Source organism: Genypterus blacodes, unplaced genomic scaffold (assembly GCF_046128005.1).
Source record: "Genypterus blacodes isolate CSIRO-AG114 ecotype Tasmania unplaced genomic scaffold, CSIRO-AGI_Gbla_v1 ptg000007l_1, whole genome shotgun sequence".
NCBI lineage: Eukaryota > Metazoa > Chordata > Actinopteri > Ophidiiformes > Ophidiidae > Genypterus > Genypterus blacodes.
The window spans coordinates 6,130,001-6,145,907 of NW_027466821.1; the positions used below are offsets into that span (position 1 = coordinate 6,130,001).

General features: G+C 45.7%; 1 protein-coding gene across 3 annotated transcripts in view; it reads right to left on the reverse strand.

The window, feature by feature from the left end:
- The window catches only part of ppfia2 (PTPRF interacting protein alpha 2), an 82,701-nt gene that overhangs the window by 48,507 nt on the left and 18,287 nt on the right, over positions 1-15,907 (reverse strand). For 2 of the 3 annotated variants that reach the window (XM_076153596.1, XM_076153589.1), the window contains exon 1: positions 11,169-11,249. The exons of the other annotated variant lie outside the window; for it this stretch is intronic. In XM_076153596.1, the coding sequence (XP_076009711.1) occupies positions 11,169-11,249 (81 nt within the window). Of the gene's footprint in view, positions 1-11,168; positions 11,250-15,907 lie in introns of those variants that run through there. 3 annotated transcript variants of the gene reach the window in all.

Below are 15,907 nucleotides of genomic sequence, written 5' to 3' on the forward strand. Positions count from 1 at the left end.
ACACACTGACTTTATAGTTTTTGCTGAATTATTGAAAATGAGACTGAAGGCTGAAGAGGTGGACGTCGTGATTCAATGTTGCTTTCCTGCATTTATCACCGGTTTTGATTCTTTGGAATCTGCTTCTTTTCCTGTCGCACACCTGCCCGCTCTCTTCCTCGTCTTTTGTGGAGAGCTCTGGGCCGGGTCGCGACCTGCTTGTTGCAGCCCTCTGAGACCCTTTCACCACCATTCCACCTGATTCCATTCCATTCCATTGCTGCAAAGACTTACAAACTGCAACTTTCAACTATTCTAACACAGAGAGAGTGTTGCCCTGAGCCCCCTGAGAAAACCCCATCTGTGCTGGACCATGGTTGGGCCAATCATAGGGCAGGAAACCCTCTTGGCTTTGTGAATAATTAACATTTGCAGTCAATTCCCACTTGCAATCAATTGTGACTTGAGGATCTCGCCACATGTTATTATCCGCTGTGTGTAATTGTGCAGCTGGAGGACGTGTTTATATGAGGAATTCTAGCCGCTGCATAACACTGCCCATGGATAAAGAATGCTTGTAATGCAACAATCACCTCATATTTGGTGCTAAAATCAAACCAACTTTGCATTAAGGCTCATTATTTGTCTGTGAATGCGTTCAAATCTCAACCTCAATAAACGGCTCCCATCCAGATTTACAAGCTGTTTTCCTCATTTGAGCCTCAAATACTAAACTCTGGATCTTTGTCCTGAGCATTGGACTGTTATTCATCAGACTCCAGGTGAATTTGACTGAATTACTCAATAATCAATTGTATATTTTTAGGCACAATTGATATACTTTGTTTTTACAAATCCGGTGACACATTCTGGATCAATGGAGCCTCACAGGATAATGAGACGCAAATTATGGCTCAGGGTGATTACAGTGATAGAAAACATGACATTTCCTTTGTTAATTCCCCGATCTGCCGTGTTAAAAGCCTGCGGAGAGCCGTTCGTCTTCAGCACTAATCTAACCTCCCCTCTGTTTCATTCCGCACACCCACGGGCGGGGCAAAGCCGATCCGCCGGCTCGAGACGTGCCGCCGTCACCGTCTCCATGGCAACGGAGGGCGGATGCTGAGGGGCTTTGCGGGGCGGACGGTGCCTCTGTTCTGATCGCCGTGTGGCAGGTGGCGTTTGCTCTCTGCCTCCGTCACTCTGTGGAATGGCCTGCGGGCCCACGGGGGCCTGGTCAGAGCCACGCCGGGCTGGTCTGTCTGTTCACATTAGCACAGATCACAGAGCGGACGACACTCGGTGGCCTGCTCCCTGACGGCATCGAGCTTGTTTGATGCAAAGCAGCTCCGGGATGGTGGGGAAGAAGCACGCAGAGGGTTCCTCCAGGAGCCGCCAACAAAATGATGCATATTCTGATGTCACTGTGACTCAAGCGGCTCAGAATTAGACTCGCATGGTTTGATTCATAGTTTCATCATTTCAATACTCCTCTACACCAGCAAAAGTCTGAAATAAGCATATTTGAGATCTAATTCCTTACAATCTTGCATCACATTCAAATGTTTTTGTATTTTTAATGGTTTCATTCTTCATCGTTATAGCTCCAATGTCTGAGGTATTTTTTCATTTTATTTCCCGGAACATCGTTTTTCATTTGCTATCTATAAGTAAAAAGGTACAACTGTTATACAGCATTTAAAGAATAGAGACAGAGGAAAATATTTATAAAACTCAGCAGCTACAAAATCTAGAAAACTAAAGACGAAAAAGGCAAGAGAAATTGTCTTAATCTGCACAAAGCAAAAGCGACATTAGACTTCAGAGGATGAAGCACCTGCATGCTGAATAGAGAGAGGAGAGCTCAGCTTTCAAAGCCTCTGGTTGGATTATGGACGACAGCAGAGCGTCGAGAGCCACTTGACCAAACACTTCACCTTCAGTGTTTTGGCAACCTGAAATTTCCCGGCGTGGCAGCGTGACCGAGGAGCTCACTAACCTTCCCGTGCAACATCTGAACTAGGGAGAAGGGACTTTGCTGAGGATGAAGAGAGAGAAGCTCTGGCTTCTCACACTGCACACCTTCAGCCCCTCTGTGGCTCAGCAGAGGGGCTGAAGGGCTCACGTCAGCTCAGCGTGAAAATTTCGTAAAAAGACTAAGGCGGATCAGAAGTCAGCAACCAAGACGTTACACTGGCATGAAACAAACACATCTGCAGGAATAAAGACTGTTACAGCTTGCAGCCAATTGTCAATCAAGCTCTCGATCGACAAAGACCAATCAATCACAGAATTCAATGGTATGGATCACCACTACGCCTTAACAAAATGTAGCTTAAGCCTAAAGTCCACATATTATCCACTCCCACACTGGACTAAAACACAGGAAACTGTTGTTGAGCTCGGTACAAAGATTGTGTCTTAAGAGGACTCTTAACATTTTTGCTAAAACACTTTTTCATTTAAGGATAAAAGCTTTAGTTTGAGTGAATTTCAGTAACTTCAAGTAAAGCACCTTTGCTCCACTAACTACTCCAGCCTGGTTGAGTGAAGGCCAAATATCTCAAAAGTGCTCGGAGGAAAAATATCAGCGCCCTAGTTTGGACATAAAAATGCCGGTGCTCCACTTTAAAGGAGTGAAGGGCACCCAAGAGGAAACGGGAGAGGACACAGACACAAATTACGACCCGACTCAACATTTAAGCTCAAATTGAAGGTGGCACTGCGAGGATCTCCACAAATGAAATCTCTCTGCAGGGCTTTAGAGGAACACAGATGTTTGTCAGCGAGGTGTCGTCTCTGCATCTCTGGATGAACTGATGTGGTTTATCCCATGTGAGTGGATGTATTGATTTTGTCGAGGTTCATTCCAGTGCATCATGGGAGTGTGTGTCCACGGTTTGGTCAAATAACTCAATTCGCATTTGTCTGGCAGAAAACCTTTTTACGGTAAAAATACGCAAAGAGAAATTTATCGCAGTTCATATCGGGATTGTGAAATGTTTAGGGGAATTGTAAGGAACTGTAAGTGTTTCCTGGAGAAAAGAGCTATTAGGCCTTAAAGATGTGCCCTGCAACGGAAATGTGTCATTATTTTCTGACATTTTGTAAACAAAATGATCAATGCTAAGTAATAATCATTACGTTGCCGTCCCAATCCTTTCTGTTTGCTGCAGGAACATAACGCTGACAGGCATGGACAGGAAAAGCTATTATCCTTTGTTGATTTAGACATGGACACGAGGGGGTCAAAGGTCAGGGGATTGTAATAAACCTGCATCGACTTCCTTTCTTAGTTAGAGGTTTCACTTTCTTTGGCAAGTCTCGCTAATTAACTACACCTTCTCTCATTTGTGTATTGACTGCCAGGCAGGCCGATCGCGTGGTTCAATCTATGCTGAAGGTCACAGAGGAGAGACGTCTCCAGGCTCCATAGGGTCGCAAAAACTAGAAAATTCAGGGGGACGTGGGACGGACGCTGATCCATCACACGTCCACAAACTGTCACAGCGTTATGAACTGCGTTTTACAACAAGCCGGGCCACTTTGAGCAAACCGCCGCAGTTTAATAGAGATGTAAAAGATGGTAAAATGAATGTCTATGCATCTTTATAGCCTGGCCGGGGTGCAATCACACACACACACACACACACACACGAAGGGAGGAATGAACTGTAAAAGAGGACAGGTTGTAATTGAACGCGGCGGCGATTTTATTGCCGGCACACACAAAGGCCAGGAACGTTTCAGATCGTTTCAAAGCTTCAATCTCTGCCCATGTCCGGCTTTGAGGCACTGATTGGAACCGAACCCACCATCTGATCAATTTCCGCATTTTTTCATCAGGCAGAAAAGCCTCCTGAGTTGACGCTAGTAAAAAGTTACGTTTACATTACAAACGTCAATAAACGCAACAGTGAAACACGTCCATACATCCAATTACAATGACAAAACAGTGAGCTCCACCGCTGCCAAACGTAACAAAACAAACAAGCACCGTCGCTTTAGAATCACAGGAGAAGGCGGGCGGCCGCATGTACGGATGCAGAGATAATGATGGAGTACAGAAAGACTCCGACAGCTCGGCTACTCCCATTACATGGCGCATATGGGCTATAAAATCAAACAGCCATGCAGTGAGTGCCTTATGGAAGAGATGTTCCTGCTTCAACAGCTTCTCTCACACGGAGGGGGGAGAGACAAAGGAGGGCGATAAACATTAGTTGCCTCTGTGTATTACATGTATGCACAGTGTGTTTGCACGAAATTATAGGCACTTAGCAAACAATAAGGCTGATGCCTATAGAAACGCATGCAAATAAATGCCACCGCCAGGAATGCCTCGTTCTGGATTGGTTGTTTGTCTCTGTAACAAACTGGCATCACCGTGTAACACATGTGATTTGAGCCTGACCAGCACAGATCAGGGCTGAGGGGGCCCTGTGGTGGTCAGAGGGTGATGGCGATAACACACATATGCTGACGGCGCGCTTCTTTCCCGGCCAGGACATAACTCCGCCCAGGGGGAATCAGTGGAAGAAACTGGGATTATAAGAGATTACGTGACGAATAACGAATGGATGCAATCATGTCTGCCTCTGGTCACCTGGCAGTGGAGCACTGAACCTCAAAGGAAATGGTATGACGTCAAACGGGCGAACGGGTCTCTAGCGAGCGCGAACCCCGGCGAGGTAGAGGGCTGCTTTTATTACACGCCATGATTCGCCGCTCCCTGCACCGCCGGCTCCCTCTGTGCCTTTAAATATAATACTTTAAAATGTGCAGAGCATTGAAATAATGCAGGTGTAACAATCACATCTGGGATTTGCATATCTCACTCACTCTGTAAGTGTGAGATGACGAGAGACGACCCGAGAGAGGCAGAGGTGCCGTGGAAGATGTGAGGATAGGCAGGCGACCATTACGATTTAAGAGCTTTAAAAAGCAAATAAACCCCCCACATATCAGCGATTTATATATATACTTTCAAACAAATACTGGCTGAGATTGATACACGCCGGGCGTACGAGCAAACCAAGACCACAAGCTGATCCATCATGCTCTTCATTTCATCCCTGAAGACAAAAACCCACTCCCAATTTTACCTTTCAAGCCCATATTGTTTGATAAACGAGATCAGTGGCAGCGACACTGTAATTGCATCAATGAGGAGGGACTAGAACCTATATGGAAGTGACTCCCTCTCTAAACCCTCCAGTATACGATAGTTTCTTCCCTCTCGCTGTCCATCATCCGGACGTGCACACAAGCGCTCAACAGGCGTAAGCACGCACAGGGGCCCCCTTGCTTTTTAAAGCTCCCTCATCCTTTTAATCGGCGTGGAATCCATCAAAGTGGGTCAAACGCCCATCCCCATCTGCCCCGGCTAGATTTTTAATGCACGAGGGCTGATTAAAAAAAAAAAAAAAAAAAAGAGCCAAGGAAATAGGACACACACACACAGTACAGGGACACACACCGCACAGGAGACGGGAGACAGGAAATAGATACAGAGGGGACTGGATGTTCTATTGTGTGTGTGTGTGTGTGTGTGTGTGTGTGTGTGTACTCGGGTAGGGTGCGAAAAAGGTCAAGCGCTTCAACTTCAATTTGCTGTGTTTGAGCTCGTTTGTATACGACGGCCACCTATTGTTTTCACATCAGCCATCCATGAGTGTGTGACAGGAAGGAGGGTGGGGAGCTGGTGTGTGTGTGTGTGTTGGGTGCAGGGGTGTTGTGGCAGGGTGCATGGCGAGGTGGCGAGGCAGTGACAGGAGATAAGCTCACTCCCACAGCTGGGTGCATGTCTGTGTGTGTGTTGAAATAAAAATAACTTGTGTGTGTAAGTTTAGTTTATTTGATATATTTTGGATTAAAAAACAAAATGGATTTAACCACTTCAGCCCAAGCTGACTCGGAGCTGTGTTTTCTTCAACAAATGCTTCAAACAGACAATGTTTCAACAGAGTCAAAGCAGTTTAAATTGTAACAGGATGTATTATATTCGGTGCTGACTGCCAGAATGAGCTCAGCAGAACAAGAACGGTGTAAAAGTAGTATTTTTAGAATCACAGAATACCCAGCTCTGTGCTCGAGTACACACGCTTGATTGTGAATTCATGTAGGTTTACATGTTGTCATGGGAACAGCTGCACACATCTTCAAATCAAAGTAAGCCGTGGGACAGAAAAGCTCCAACAGTGTTTCTGTACGACGGCGACGTCACTGCATTCTGCTTTGATGCATGTGCAAAGATCATGAAAGGGGCGTGGCCCTGAGTGTAGCTTACTACTGTATTGTCATGTGACCACACAAATGGGGATTTCCAAGATTAAGAGCTGACATGCAGTAAATCGTGTAAAAAGCACTACTACAGTAAGAGCGTACCACTGCAATGACATCATATTAGTCCCATTTATTCATATTAGTTTTTATTTACATTCTCAGACTGTCACTTTAAGTTAAGAATAATGACCTCGCACTGAACTAGGACAAGCGATCGAGAAGCAAATGACTAAATAACTTTTGCACAAGCAAATCCGGGCAAAGCCGCGTCGTCGTGTAGGTACGAAGGCTCGGGCGTGACGAGCCACCTCTGGGTGCCGAGAAAGAAGACGTGATGCGTGTTATTTGCACTCTCGTCTAGTGTCATCTGGTGAGTCATCCCGTCTCTCGGTCCGTCCCTGCTGCACAAGCCTGATTAGGCTCTTGAGTGTGTGTGTGTGTGTGGATGTGAGGTGTGAGGGTGCAAGCGTGCCCGCAGAAGTCAGCACAGATTTATGCCGGCGTAGATGCAGCACCGTGCCATTCCCGTACTCGGCTTAAGTGCCGCACGACAAAAGTTCATTCCGAGCTCCTAAACGTCCCCAGCATGGAGGTAATCGACGGGCAAAATGAGACGTAAGGCTTTTTAATCAGCGCGGGGAGCCGTGTCATCCGTCTTTCCTGTCGAGCTGTGAACGCAGACGCTCAGTCAGGCTGTCAGGAGGGAGAAGCAAATGAGGCGCGGCGTTAATGGTTTGATTAAGCTGGGATGGCCGGCCTGGGCTGCGGCCTGCAGGCACGACGCGCAGGGCCGAGCTTTAACCCTCTGCAGCCTGGAGTCAAACCTGCAGCATCATGTCATTTCACTTAGCTTTTATTCTTTATGCATGTTTATGTTAAAGCTGCATTGTCATATTTTCCGTATATAAATATGTATTTTTTTGGGGTTAGGGTTAGTACATTATTTTATGAAGCATACATTAGTGCTCTGTTATTTTATTTGTAGTTTTCTGGTATCCAGTCTCTTGAGCAGTCGTGACTTTGGAAAGTTAAAGGGGCGCGGCTGACTGGCAGAAATCGAGCCCACGCGACCGCTCTTTCGCTCAACTCCCCCTTTGGCCATTCAGTCATAAACTTCCCAAATGTCGACTCACTGCAGAGGAGTGAACCAGCTCATTTCCTCCGTCTCCACTTAAACAGAGGGCCGGGTTGGGGCGGGGGGGTGGGGGGGGGGGAGCTTTTATATAAAAGGGCTGGCAGGGTGAGAAGAATATAGCCGACAATCTGTCTGAGTCTAAGCTGCCAACTTCGGTGTGACTGCCTGAGCCCTGATTAGACTGGGGAGTAAGAGTTGCCTCATACTCGCCTAATTTCCTCTGCACAGTTTAAGCCCGTCGCTGTAAAAGTGATGCTATTACCTCAGGCCTCAGGAGAGAGAGACATGTAAGTAACAAGCAAGATATGCAAGGTTATGGAGGAATAATAATTATACTTTCATCATGACAACGCAGAGTGAGCTGTTTTATGTGCAGTTATTGTGCGAGAGAAGAGGTTGTGGATTATTGTGCATTCTTACGTTGGTTTTATTACTTTCAGGTAGCTAATCCCTGAAAACTGTATTCAGGGTATTACGAGAGGAACAATGAGATGAGGGTGTGAACAAACCAGTAATCTAACAACATAGACATCAAAGTGCTTTCATCCTGGCCTATATAACGTTTCAGAGATTGATATTCTCTACAAAGTTATAACGAGAAGCAAGATGTCCGTTTGGTGAAATCAACAACTGGCAACACATTTTATATTCAATGAGGTAATTTCACAACAGCTCAAGTCTCCAGGATTGCAGCTATCTCGCCGGAACAATCACCATGAAGCCAAACGTGTGTGTGTGTGTGTGTGTGTGTGTGTGTGTGTGTGTGTGTGTGTGTGTGTGTGTGTGTGTGTGTGTGTGTGTGTGTATGTGTGTGTGTGTGTGTGTGTGTGTGCCTCCACTTCACTCCGACCCAGAGTGGCTCTATAAAGTGTTGCTTGATGTGGACGTTATAATCAATATTTCCTGCTGCTGATGACAAACTGGGGCACTGGACGGATGTGTTGGACACCCCAGACATCATTAAGACCAAACACACACCAGTAGCAGAAGTTTTCAGAGGAGTTTGCAGAGTAACTAAGTACTTTCTTAAGATAATAGCTTAGCTGCAGCTTCACTACTACCCAAGTGGCTTGTAGCCTTATTGCTGCAAGTTTTATTTAACAAGTTGTTGTTGTTTGTGAGAGAATGTGGATCCCATTTTTAGTGTTGAATGTGAAAATGTGTGACCTTTTAGGGCTGAAACAAGAATGTGAACTATTGAAGTCAAAAGATCAGATCGGATGTGACAAGAGAGATAATTAAAACCACAAGCTCCAACTTCGTTATGAGATTTTTGTTTTCTATCCCCTCATCATTTTCAGCTGCTAATAACCAAACTGCACCACCGTAGAGACCAAAGTTCCTCTGCAGCTCATATTAACATGCCTCCTGCCTCTGAACATCATTAAGGAGATGGCGGTTGCGAGTGCGAGCGCGGTGCCGAGCGGGTGCAAACACAGCTGCGCGACAAAGTAGAGCACTCTCCAAAATACAAAACAAATCTGACACTGACTTCTGGGTGTATTTGCAGAGAGAGAGAGAGCCAAACGATGAATACCAAAGCGGCTGAATCTTCATCACATCCGACGGTGCCGCTGAGGCTTTAAGAAAAAAAAGAAAAAAAGGAAGCTTCTTTGCAATTTAATTCAATTAGCCGCAGACGATTTATAATTGCAAATGAGGGACAACTGATCTGATAAAAGGAATATGAGGAGGAGCTGTAAACAATCTGAGATGTCTTCTTCTGAAGAGGAAGCTGTGATCTTGTATTCCTAAGAGTCTTTTACCTTACCAACGCGTGATAAAAGCCTGATTTCCTCAAGGGTAGAAGAAAAAGAGGTGTGATTTAAGCACAGCCTTGCCTGTAATTCTTTTTTTTTTACTGGGATTTCCAGGGACTGTAATCTGCCAGCTCGGATGCCTTTGATTTTGTGATCTGGGAGACGTCTCCTCCAGCAGGTACGAGCCCCCGGGGGAGCTTTTCCCCACTAATGACTCCACATGAGAAGCTGAAGCCAAGGCGCACACGAGGCCCCAGAAGGGCGCGGCGGATAGGGGGGAGATGTGAAAGTGTCAAAGGCTCAAGGGTTAAAGGGCAGAAGAACAAGATATTGGTTGCAGTGATTTAAGAGGTGTAATGATACTGTGCTCTTATCTGGGCCTTGCTCCCCCTGGCAATTTCTTGTTATTTACAGTGCAACAGCGCTGCACTAAACAAAATATGACTATCTATCTAGTCATATAGTCATAAATGACAGTTAAGTTATAAATCATGGCGCAAATACACCTTTCTCAAGTGACTTCATCACTTCACATAACGACTTGTTTAGGCTAGTTAAAGATGTTGTGAAATGTCCTTTCTAGAGCGATCAAATAACACAAGTGAGCCTCCTTACTGTGACAAAGTTAAATGTATGCCGATGAAAATGGAATATTATGTATAAACTAGGTCAATGACTTTGTGTTTTTATGAGTTGGAGCATTTTTGAGATATTTGCCATTCACTAACCAGGTCTGGAGGTCTTTGCATACACATTTCTGGCTAAACATGCAACTTCACATATAGGAGGTGTTACAGGCTTTTCCACGTGGATTGCGTTCCATGGATCCATAAGGGTCCAGTCTACAGACTACGGGTCTGACACAGCCTGGTAGGTGAATGCCTAAAATCTCCAAAACGCTACAATTTACAAAAAGTGACCTTGATTGGATGCAATTCAGCAATGCATGAAGCAGGAAATGAATAATACGACTCGCAAGCAAGAATGAATGTCCATCATTTTACCACAGCAGAAACTGGATCACAATGTATAAAATAAGGCTGAAGTTACTGACAGTACGAAAACCTCAAACATCAGTGATGCCTCATAACACAGGGGTCTCCTGGGAGCCTGATCCAGCCCCTGGACTGTTTACAGGCTCATGAGAAGAGGTGCGTTGTTACATAGAAACCTTGTCCTCCCCATAAGCACTTCCAGGCCATCTTGGCTAAAGCAAGAACACCATGCCGCCTGCACCTGGAGGAGAGTCTTCAACCATCAGCACCTTGCTCCCTTCTCTTGTGTAACAAAGGAAGCATGCAGCTCTTGGAGACATTTAAAAAGGAACACACAGCAGAAAGGGCAAAATCTCACTCTCTGCAACATCTCCTCCCCTCCTTCCGTCCACCCACAGCATAAAAACACAAAGTGCTGGCTTAGATACAAGAGTCACGCGAGAGGAGCTCGATCAATAACCCTCTGACACCACTTCATCTCTATGCATGGGGTTTTTTTGGTTGTTTTTTTTTTTGGCCGGGGCTGAAATTTCCCTCAGAAACGGGCAGAATGTTGTAGATCACAGTTCAAAAACAGTGACACACCACAGGGGGGCCATATACAGTGGCTAATGCATTAATCATTATCCATCATTATACAGTTGCGAGATAAAGTGAGAACTCCGATTTCTCGACTCTCAGATGTTTTATTTAACACGTTGAAATGTGGAAACCACTGAGGCGACTACAGTGTAGGGGGATTGTGAGAGAACGCGTCCCTCATGATGTCTCTCTGTGCAGGACTTCAGCCTTCACTCCATCCAACACACATCCACGGAAAGGGGAAATGCAGAAGTAGGTGTAGAAACCCCATAGAAAGTCCTTGAAGATGAAGATGATGATGATGGAGCACACAGAGACACAGAGATGATGTTTCCACACTAGTGATCAGTTTACACAACAAAAGCATCAATAAATCAGGAAGTAGCCAATGATCGATCGCCTGTGTCATCGGGAACAAAGCAGGGCACTTGCCTGGAAGGTGTAGAACCTGGTCCCGTTGGGTGGGTGCACCTTAGGGGAGTTGGTCCCCGTACTCATGTCTGAGAAAATCATAATCCCCACAGATGGGCGAACAATCCAATACGTAGCGCGATTATTCCGAGGAAACTCTCAACACCGGCGGAAGATTCCAGCGCACTTGGATCGGACCCAACGCTGCGCTCCCGGCATCGGGATGGCGGAGCGCTCTGTCACATGCGCAACGCGCGGAGCGAGCGGGAGAAACGCGAGAAAAGCAGAAAAGAATAAAGAAAACACACAAAAACAACGCAACGATCACGATCCGAGCTGCTTTTGTTTTAAATGCCCCCACGGCCCGCTGTTATTCTCCGCTCCTGTCCAGAGATGTGTTGCCTGGAAGAGAGGGAAAGCCGGGGAGAGACAGCGCCTCCGTGGTCGCCCCGCGCCCGCTGCGAGCAACTCTGACAGCGCCGCGGATGGTTCCGTCTGTGCGCAGCGCCTGATCGAATCCCGCCTCCTTCTCCTCCTCCTCTGGATTTCACCAATAATAACTGAGAGCATCACAGCCCCCGATCAGCCTGCACCACATTGGGCGCCTCGACTAGCGACACACACACACACACAGAGACACGAGCCCTGCGATGCATAGCAATAACGCAGTTTCGTCTTGTGGAAACTTTATTATGACTTTAAATAATAGGTTCGGGTTCTCAGCGTGTGTACATGGTGACATAAGGAGGAGATGGATGCTGGCATTCCTTAACAGTGGCAATCTAATCCATGGAACAGGGTCAGAGGTCACCAGCCTCAAAGAGCAGCAGATGATGCATTCATGTGTAGAATTTATATCTGAGCTAACAAAGTACAGGAGGGGATTGCAGAGGTTAACATGACTGAATTTACTTATTTTATCAATCTGTCTGAGTTGCTGTCATGCACATGATGGAAGCAGCTGGAGTGACAGTTATCATCAGGATTGTCATTTAACCCTTGAATGCATACGAGCAGAGGCGTGCAATTCATAATTCAGAAATTAGGGGGAGGAACAGGAAGGGCAGATAAAGAAAGAGAAGCAGAAGTCAGTATAGCAGCATTTCAGCGTCTTTAGTCTTTCACGGCTGAAAACACAGAGGCAGCATCATTTCTTTACACCATCAACTCTCAACCCGGCGTCCATTATCCTGCCGTCTCTAAACGCATTCCATCTCTTTCACAGACTCTGGCTTTAGAGCTGCCGTGCTCCCCAGGAGCAAGCCTACAGTACATTGATTTTCTTCTTCTTCTTCTTCTGTAAAGCGAAACTGCATCGACTGATTTATAGACGAGTGAGACGTGTTGACTGGCTCGCAGCTTTTACCTGCAGGTTTTATCGTGAAGCGAAGAGCTTCCGCTGTAACAGGACTTCTACACCGTTTGCTTCCTCTCCGGTTTCCGTCCAATGTCCTCCGCACAACCTTTCCATGAGGGTTGAACAGTTAAATCCAATTCTGAGTCCGAGCGACTAGAAGTATCCGAGACGACCTATTATAAAAAAGTTAATTCATATTTTTGTTCCGTCATGTGGAGTACAAGCATTCAGGTTAATTGCATGTAAAGCAAACATCCAACCAACCGGTCAGCCAAGACACGGAATCAAACCAGCACACTCTCTGCAGACTTTGACCTGATTTCCTGATGTTGGACTCAGCTCAGCAGATTCGATTCAGCGGGGATGGGATTTGGTTCTGGTGGACTTCAAAGACTTCAAAGGTTAACAGCCCATTACCCAGGATGCACCGGGGTTCAACAGGAACCTCTAGCCCCTCCCTCACATTGGCTGAATTCCTCTATACTGAAAGCAAAGCGAGTCCAAACTTTCAACTATCAAACCGAACTTCTTCTACTTGAAAAAGAAAATGTTTCTGAGCTGCTGCTACTTTTTCTTGAAGAAAGTAGACACAAATAACAGGACTTTCTAAAGTTTTAGATGGAAAAAGACTAAACTCTTACACCACCGACACGGACACGTGAATTTAGTTGGTTTGTCAGACTATCACGACACTGAATCTCCATTGGACGCACAAGTGCCCGAATGAATCACCACTGACCTCACTTTAGACGTAAAATGGAACACAAGGTCAAAGCTGGGTAGACAGACAACAGGCCAGGCTCCAGGTCAGACGTGTCCCGCCTCGTTTCTCATGGAGGAGCAGCACATCATAATAATTCAACTTTCTCTTTCTTTTCATACCATTCAGCAACTCTATCTTTACACAAACCAATCGCTCAAACTGTCAAATTTCAAGAAAATTGCTGTTATTAAAGTACATTTGCGGCAAAGATGAATGTTGACGATAGATGAAAAGAGTACCAACATCTATATTTACTTTTCCGCTCCCGTCCTGTACAGGCTCGGCTGCTGCTCTTGATCGGCTGTGTGTTTTCCCGCTCTAACTCGGCTATAAAGCATGATGGAAACCGATACAGTAATAAAATCAATGAATGACTATTAAAATGAATTATAACTGATTGATTGCCAACATGAAGGTTTATTGAAACTTTGATGAAAGGAGGGTCTTAAAAGAATAATACCTGTATAAATTTTACATCAAAGCGCTGAAGGTTCGTATCCGTTTGATCCGTCTACAAAAGTCTGTGCAAAGGCAGAGCGCCCGCTCATTAACCTAACACCAGCATGTGTGTGTCTGTGTGTGTGTGTGTGTGTGTGTGTGTGTTTCATGCACGCCTGCTCGTCTCCTTCATCGTGTCGGTCTCTCCATCCGAATGCTTTAAGAAGAAATACACACACACCGTCCTTTTTTCATCAATCAGGGCGCCCAAACAAATTGATTTTCGGTTAGAAAGCTCGTGTTTGATCATTCCATGCTGCTCATCTGCAGCTGCCGGCTCAGGGCTTTGATGGCAGATAGCAGCGGCGATAACGTACACAGAGCAAAAGCCGTGACGCATTTAAGAGGGAATATGTGTGACGGCGCTGCGAGTGGGCTCGTTACAGAGCGATAAGAATTCAGAGCGAACACACACGTAACAGCTAGAAATGACCTGCAGCAATGAGTGGGAGTGTCAGAGTTCTACATGATCATCCTCAATAGTGAAGTAACCCAAGGATACGTATGTAAATCACATCTGTGTGTGTGTGTGTGTGTGTGTACTGCATGTTTAAATGGTTAAGTGAGCGCACACATCCACCATTTTGCCGCCAGCCTGTTTGGTCAATCAACTACTTAAACTGCAAATGAGCTGCAAACAACGCAAGGGCAAACAGCCAAAGATTTACATTCACCCTGATTATTTTTGGCATCTTCATGTACAAGATGCCACAAAGAGGCAAAACCTGCGAGGACCAATGAGACAATCCAACATAAAGCAGCCGTCTGTAGGATTCCTCCTCAGAACAGGAGACACGGCTGACAACTGGAGGAGCCTTTCCCCTCATCACCCGCAATCAGATTCCATCAGTAGGAGGCACTACTAAGACACATGAGAGATTCCTGTTCCACGGATCCATAAGGGTTCATGGAACAGACTACAGCCTCGAGTCAAACATTTCAAAAATGCTCCTAAAAAAAGAAAAAAAAGGAGAAAAATTGCTGGAATGTTGCTGGAATTTAAGAAAATCTGATTGGGTTATAAGGAGAATTTGAAAATTGACATAATGGAGTTCTGACGTTTCATACAGACTGTTGTATGTCTTTGGCAGTGGACAGGATACATGAGACACGGGAGAGAGTTTGTTCCGACATGCAGCGTTAAAACAGTATATACATCTGAAAGCCCAACTGTCAAAAAGTCCAAAAGACGCGCAACAAAACCATGAATGAACATGCAGGTGAGTTCTTTGTACCAAGAATTCTCCAAGAGCTTGAATCTTTGAGTCATGAATCTTGCAAGTGGGCTTTACCCTTTCACTCATGCTGCATGGTTACTCTCTTCCAACAGACTACAAAGGCCTTCGATCAATATCAATCAATATCATTCTACTGCAACAACCCCGTCATGGCAGAGATGAGGCGGACCTGTGGACGGATGATGACTTCATCTTTAGACCTTTCAACATGTTCCATGGATCCATATGGGTCCATTCTACAGACTACACACCAGGCGAACGCCAAATAACAAAGAAAGCAAATGAACGTCAGTGACCTAGTTTGGATGTAAATTACCTGAAACCTTCTACCTGAAAACCTAATACCTAAAAATCCTACTGGGTAAGATGAACCTTCCCACACACAGATGCACATTCTTGTACTCATGTAACCACAATTGGAGGAAACAATCACGAAAAACGCAACAACTGCGACTTTTCTATGATACGGGTTGTGCAATAAGTGGATGACAGAGCGGTTTACGAGCACGTTACCATATTAGGTTAGCGTTACAGATGCAGCACTTCCCTGCTGCTTCGCACATTTGATATGCAGCTCATGATAAATCGCTGTGGGACCGACTGCAGCTCTGGGAGCACTCCAGGGGGGAAGAGTGAGAGAGAGAGAGAGAGAGAGAGAGAGAGAGAGAGAGAGAGAGAGAGAGAGAGAGAGGGAGGCATGTAAGGATAAGCATACTCTGTTGTCGCCGCGCCTGGCACAAAATGTCAAACACGCTGTCCTTAACGAGCCAACGAGAGACGAGGCCCCTTTAAGGCGCCTAAGAGGGTATGCCATGCGGAGCTCCCGGGAGGACACGATCGTCAACTGCAGAAACCGTTGAGAGTCAGACTAGTGTCGCACAAGAGGAAGTAGGACATCTTTAAA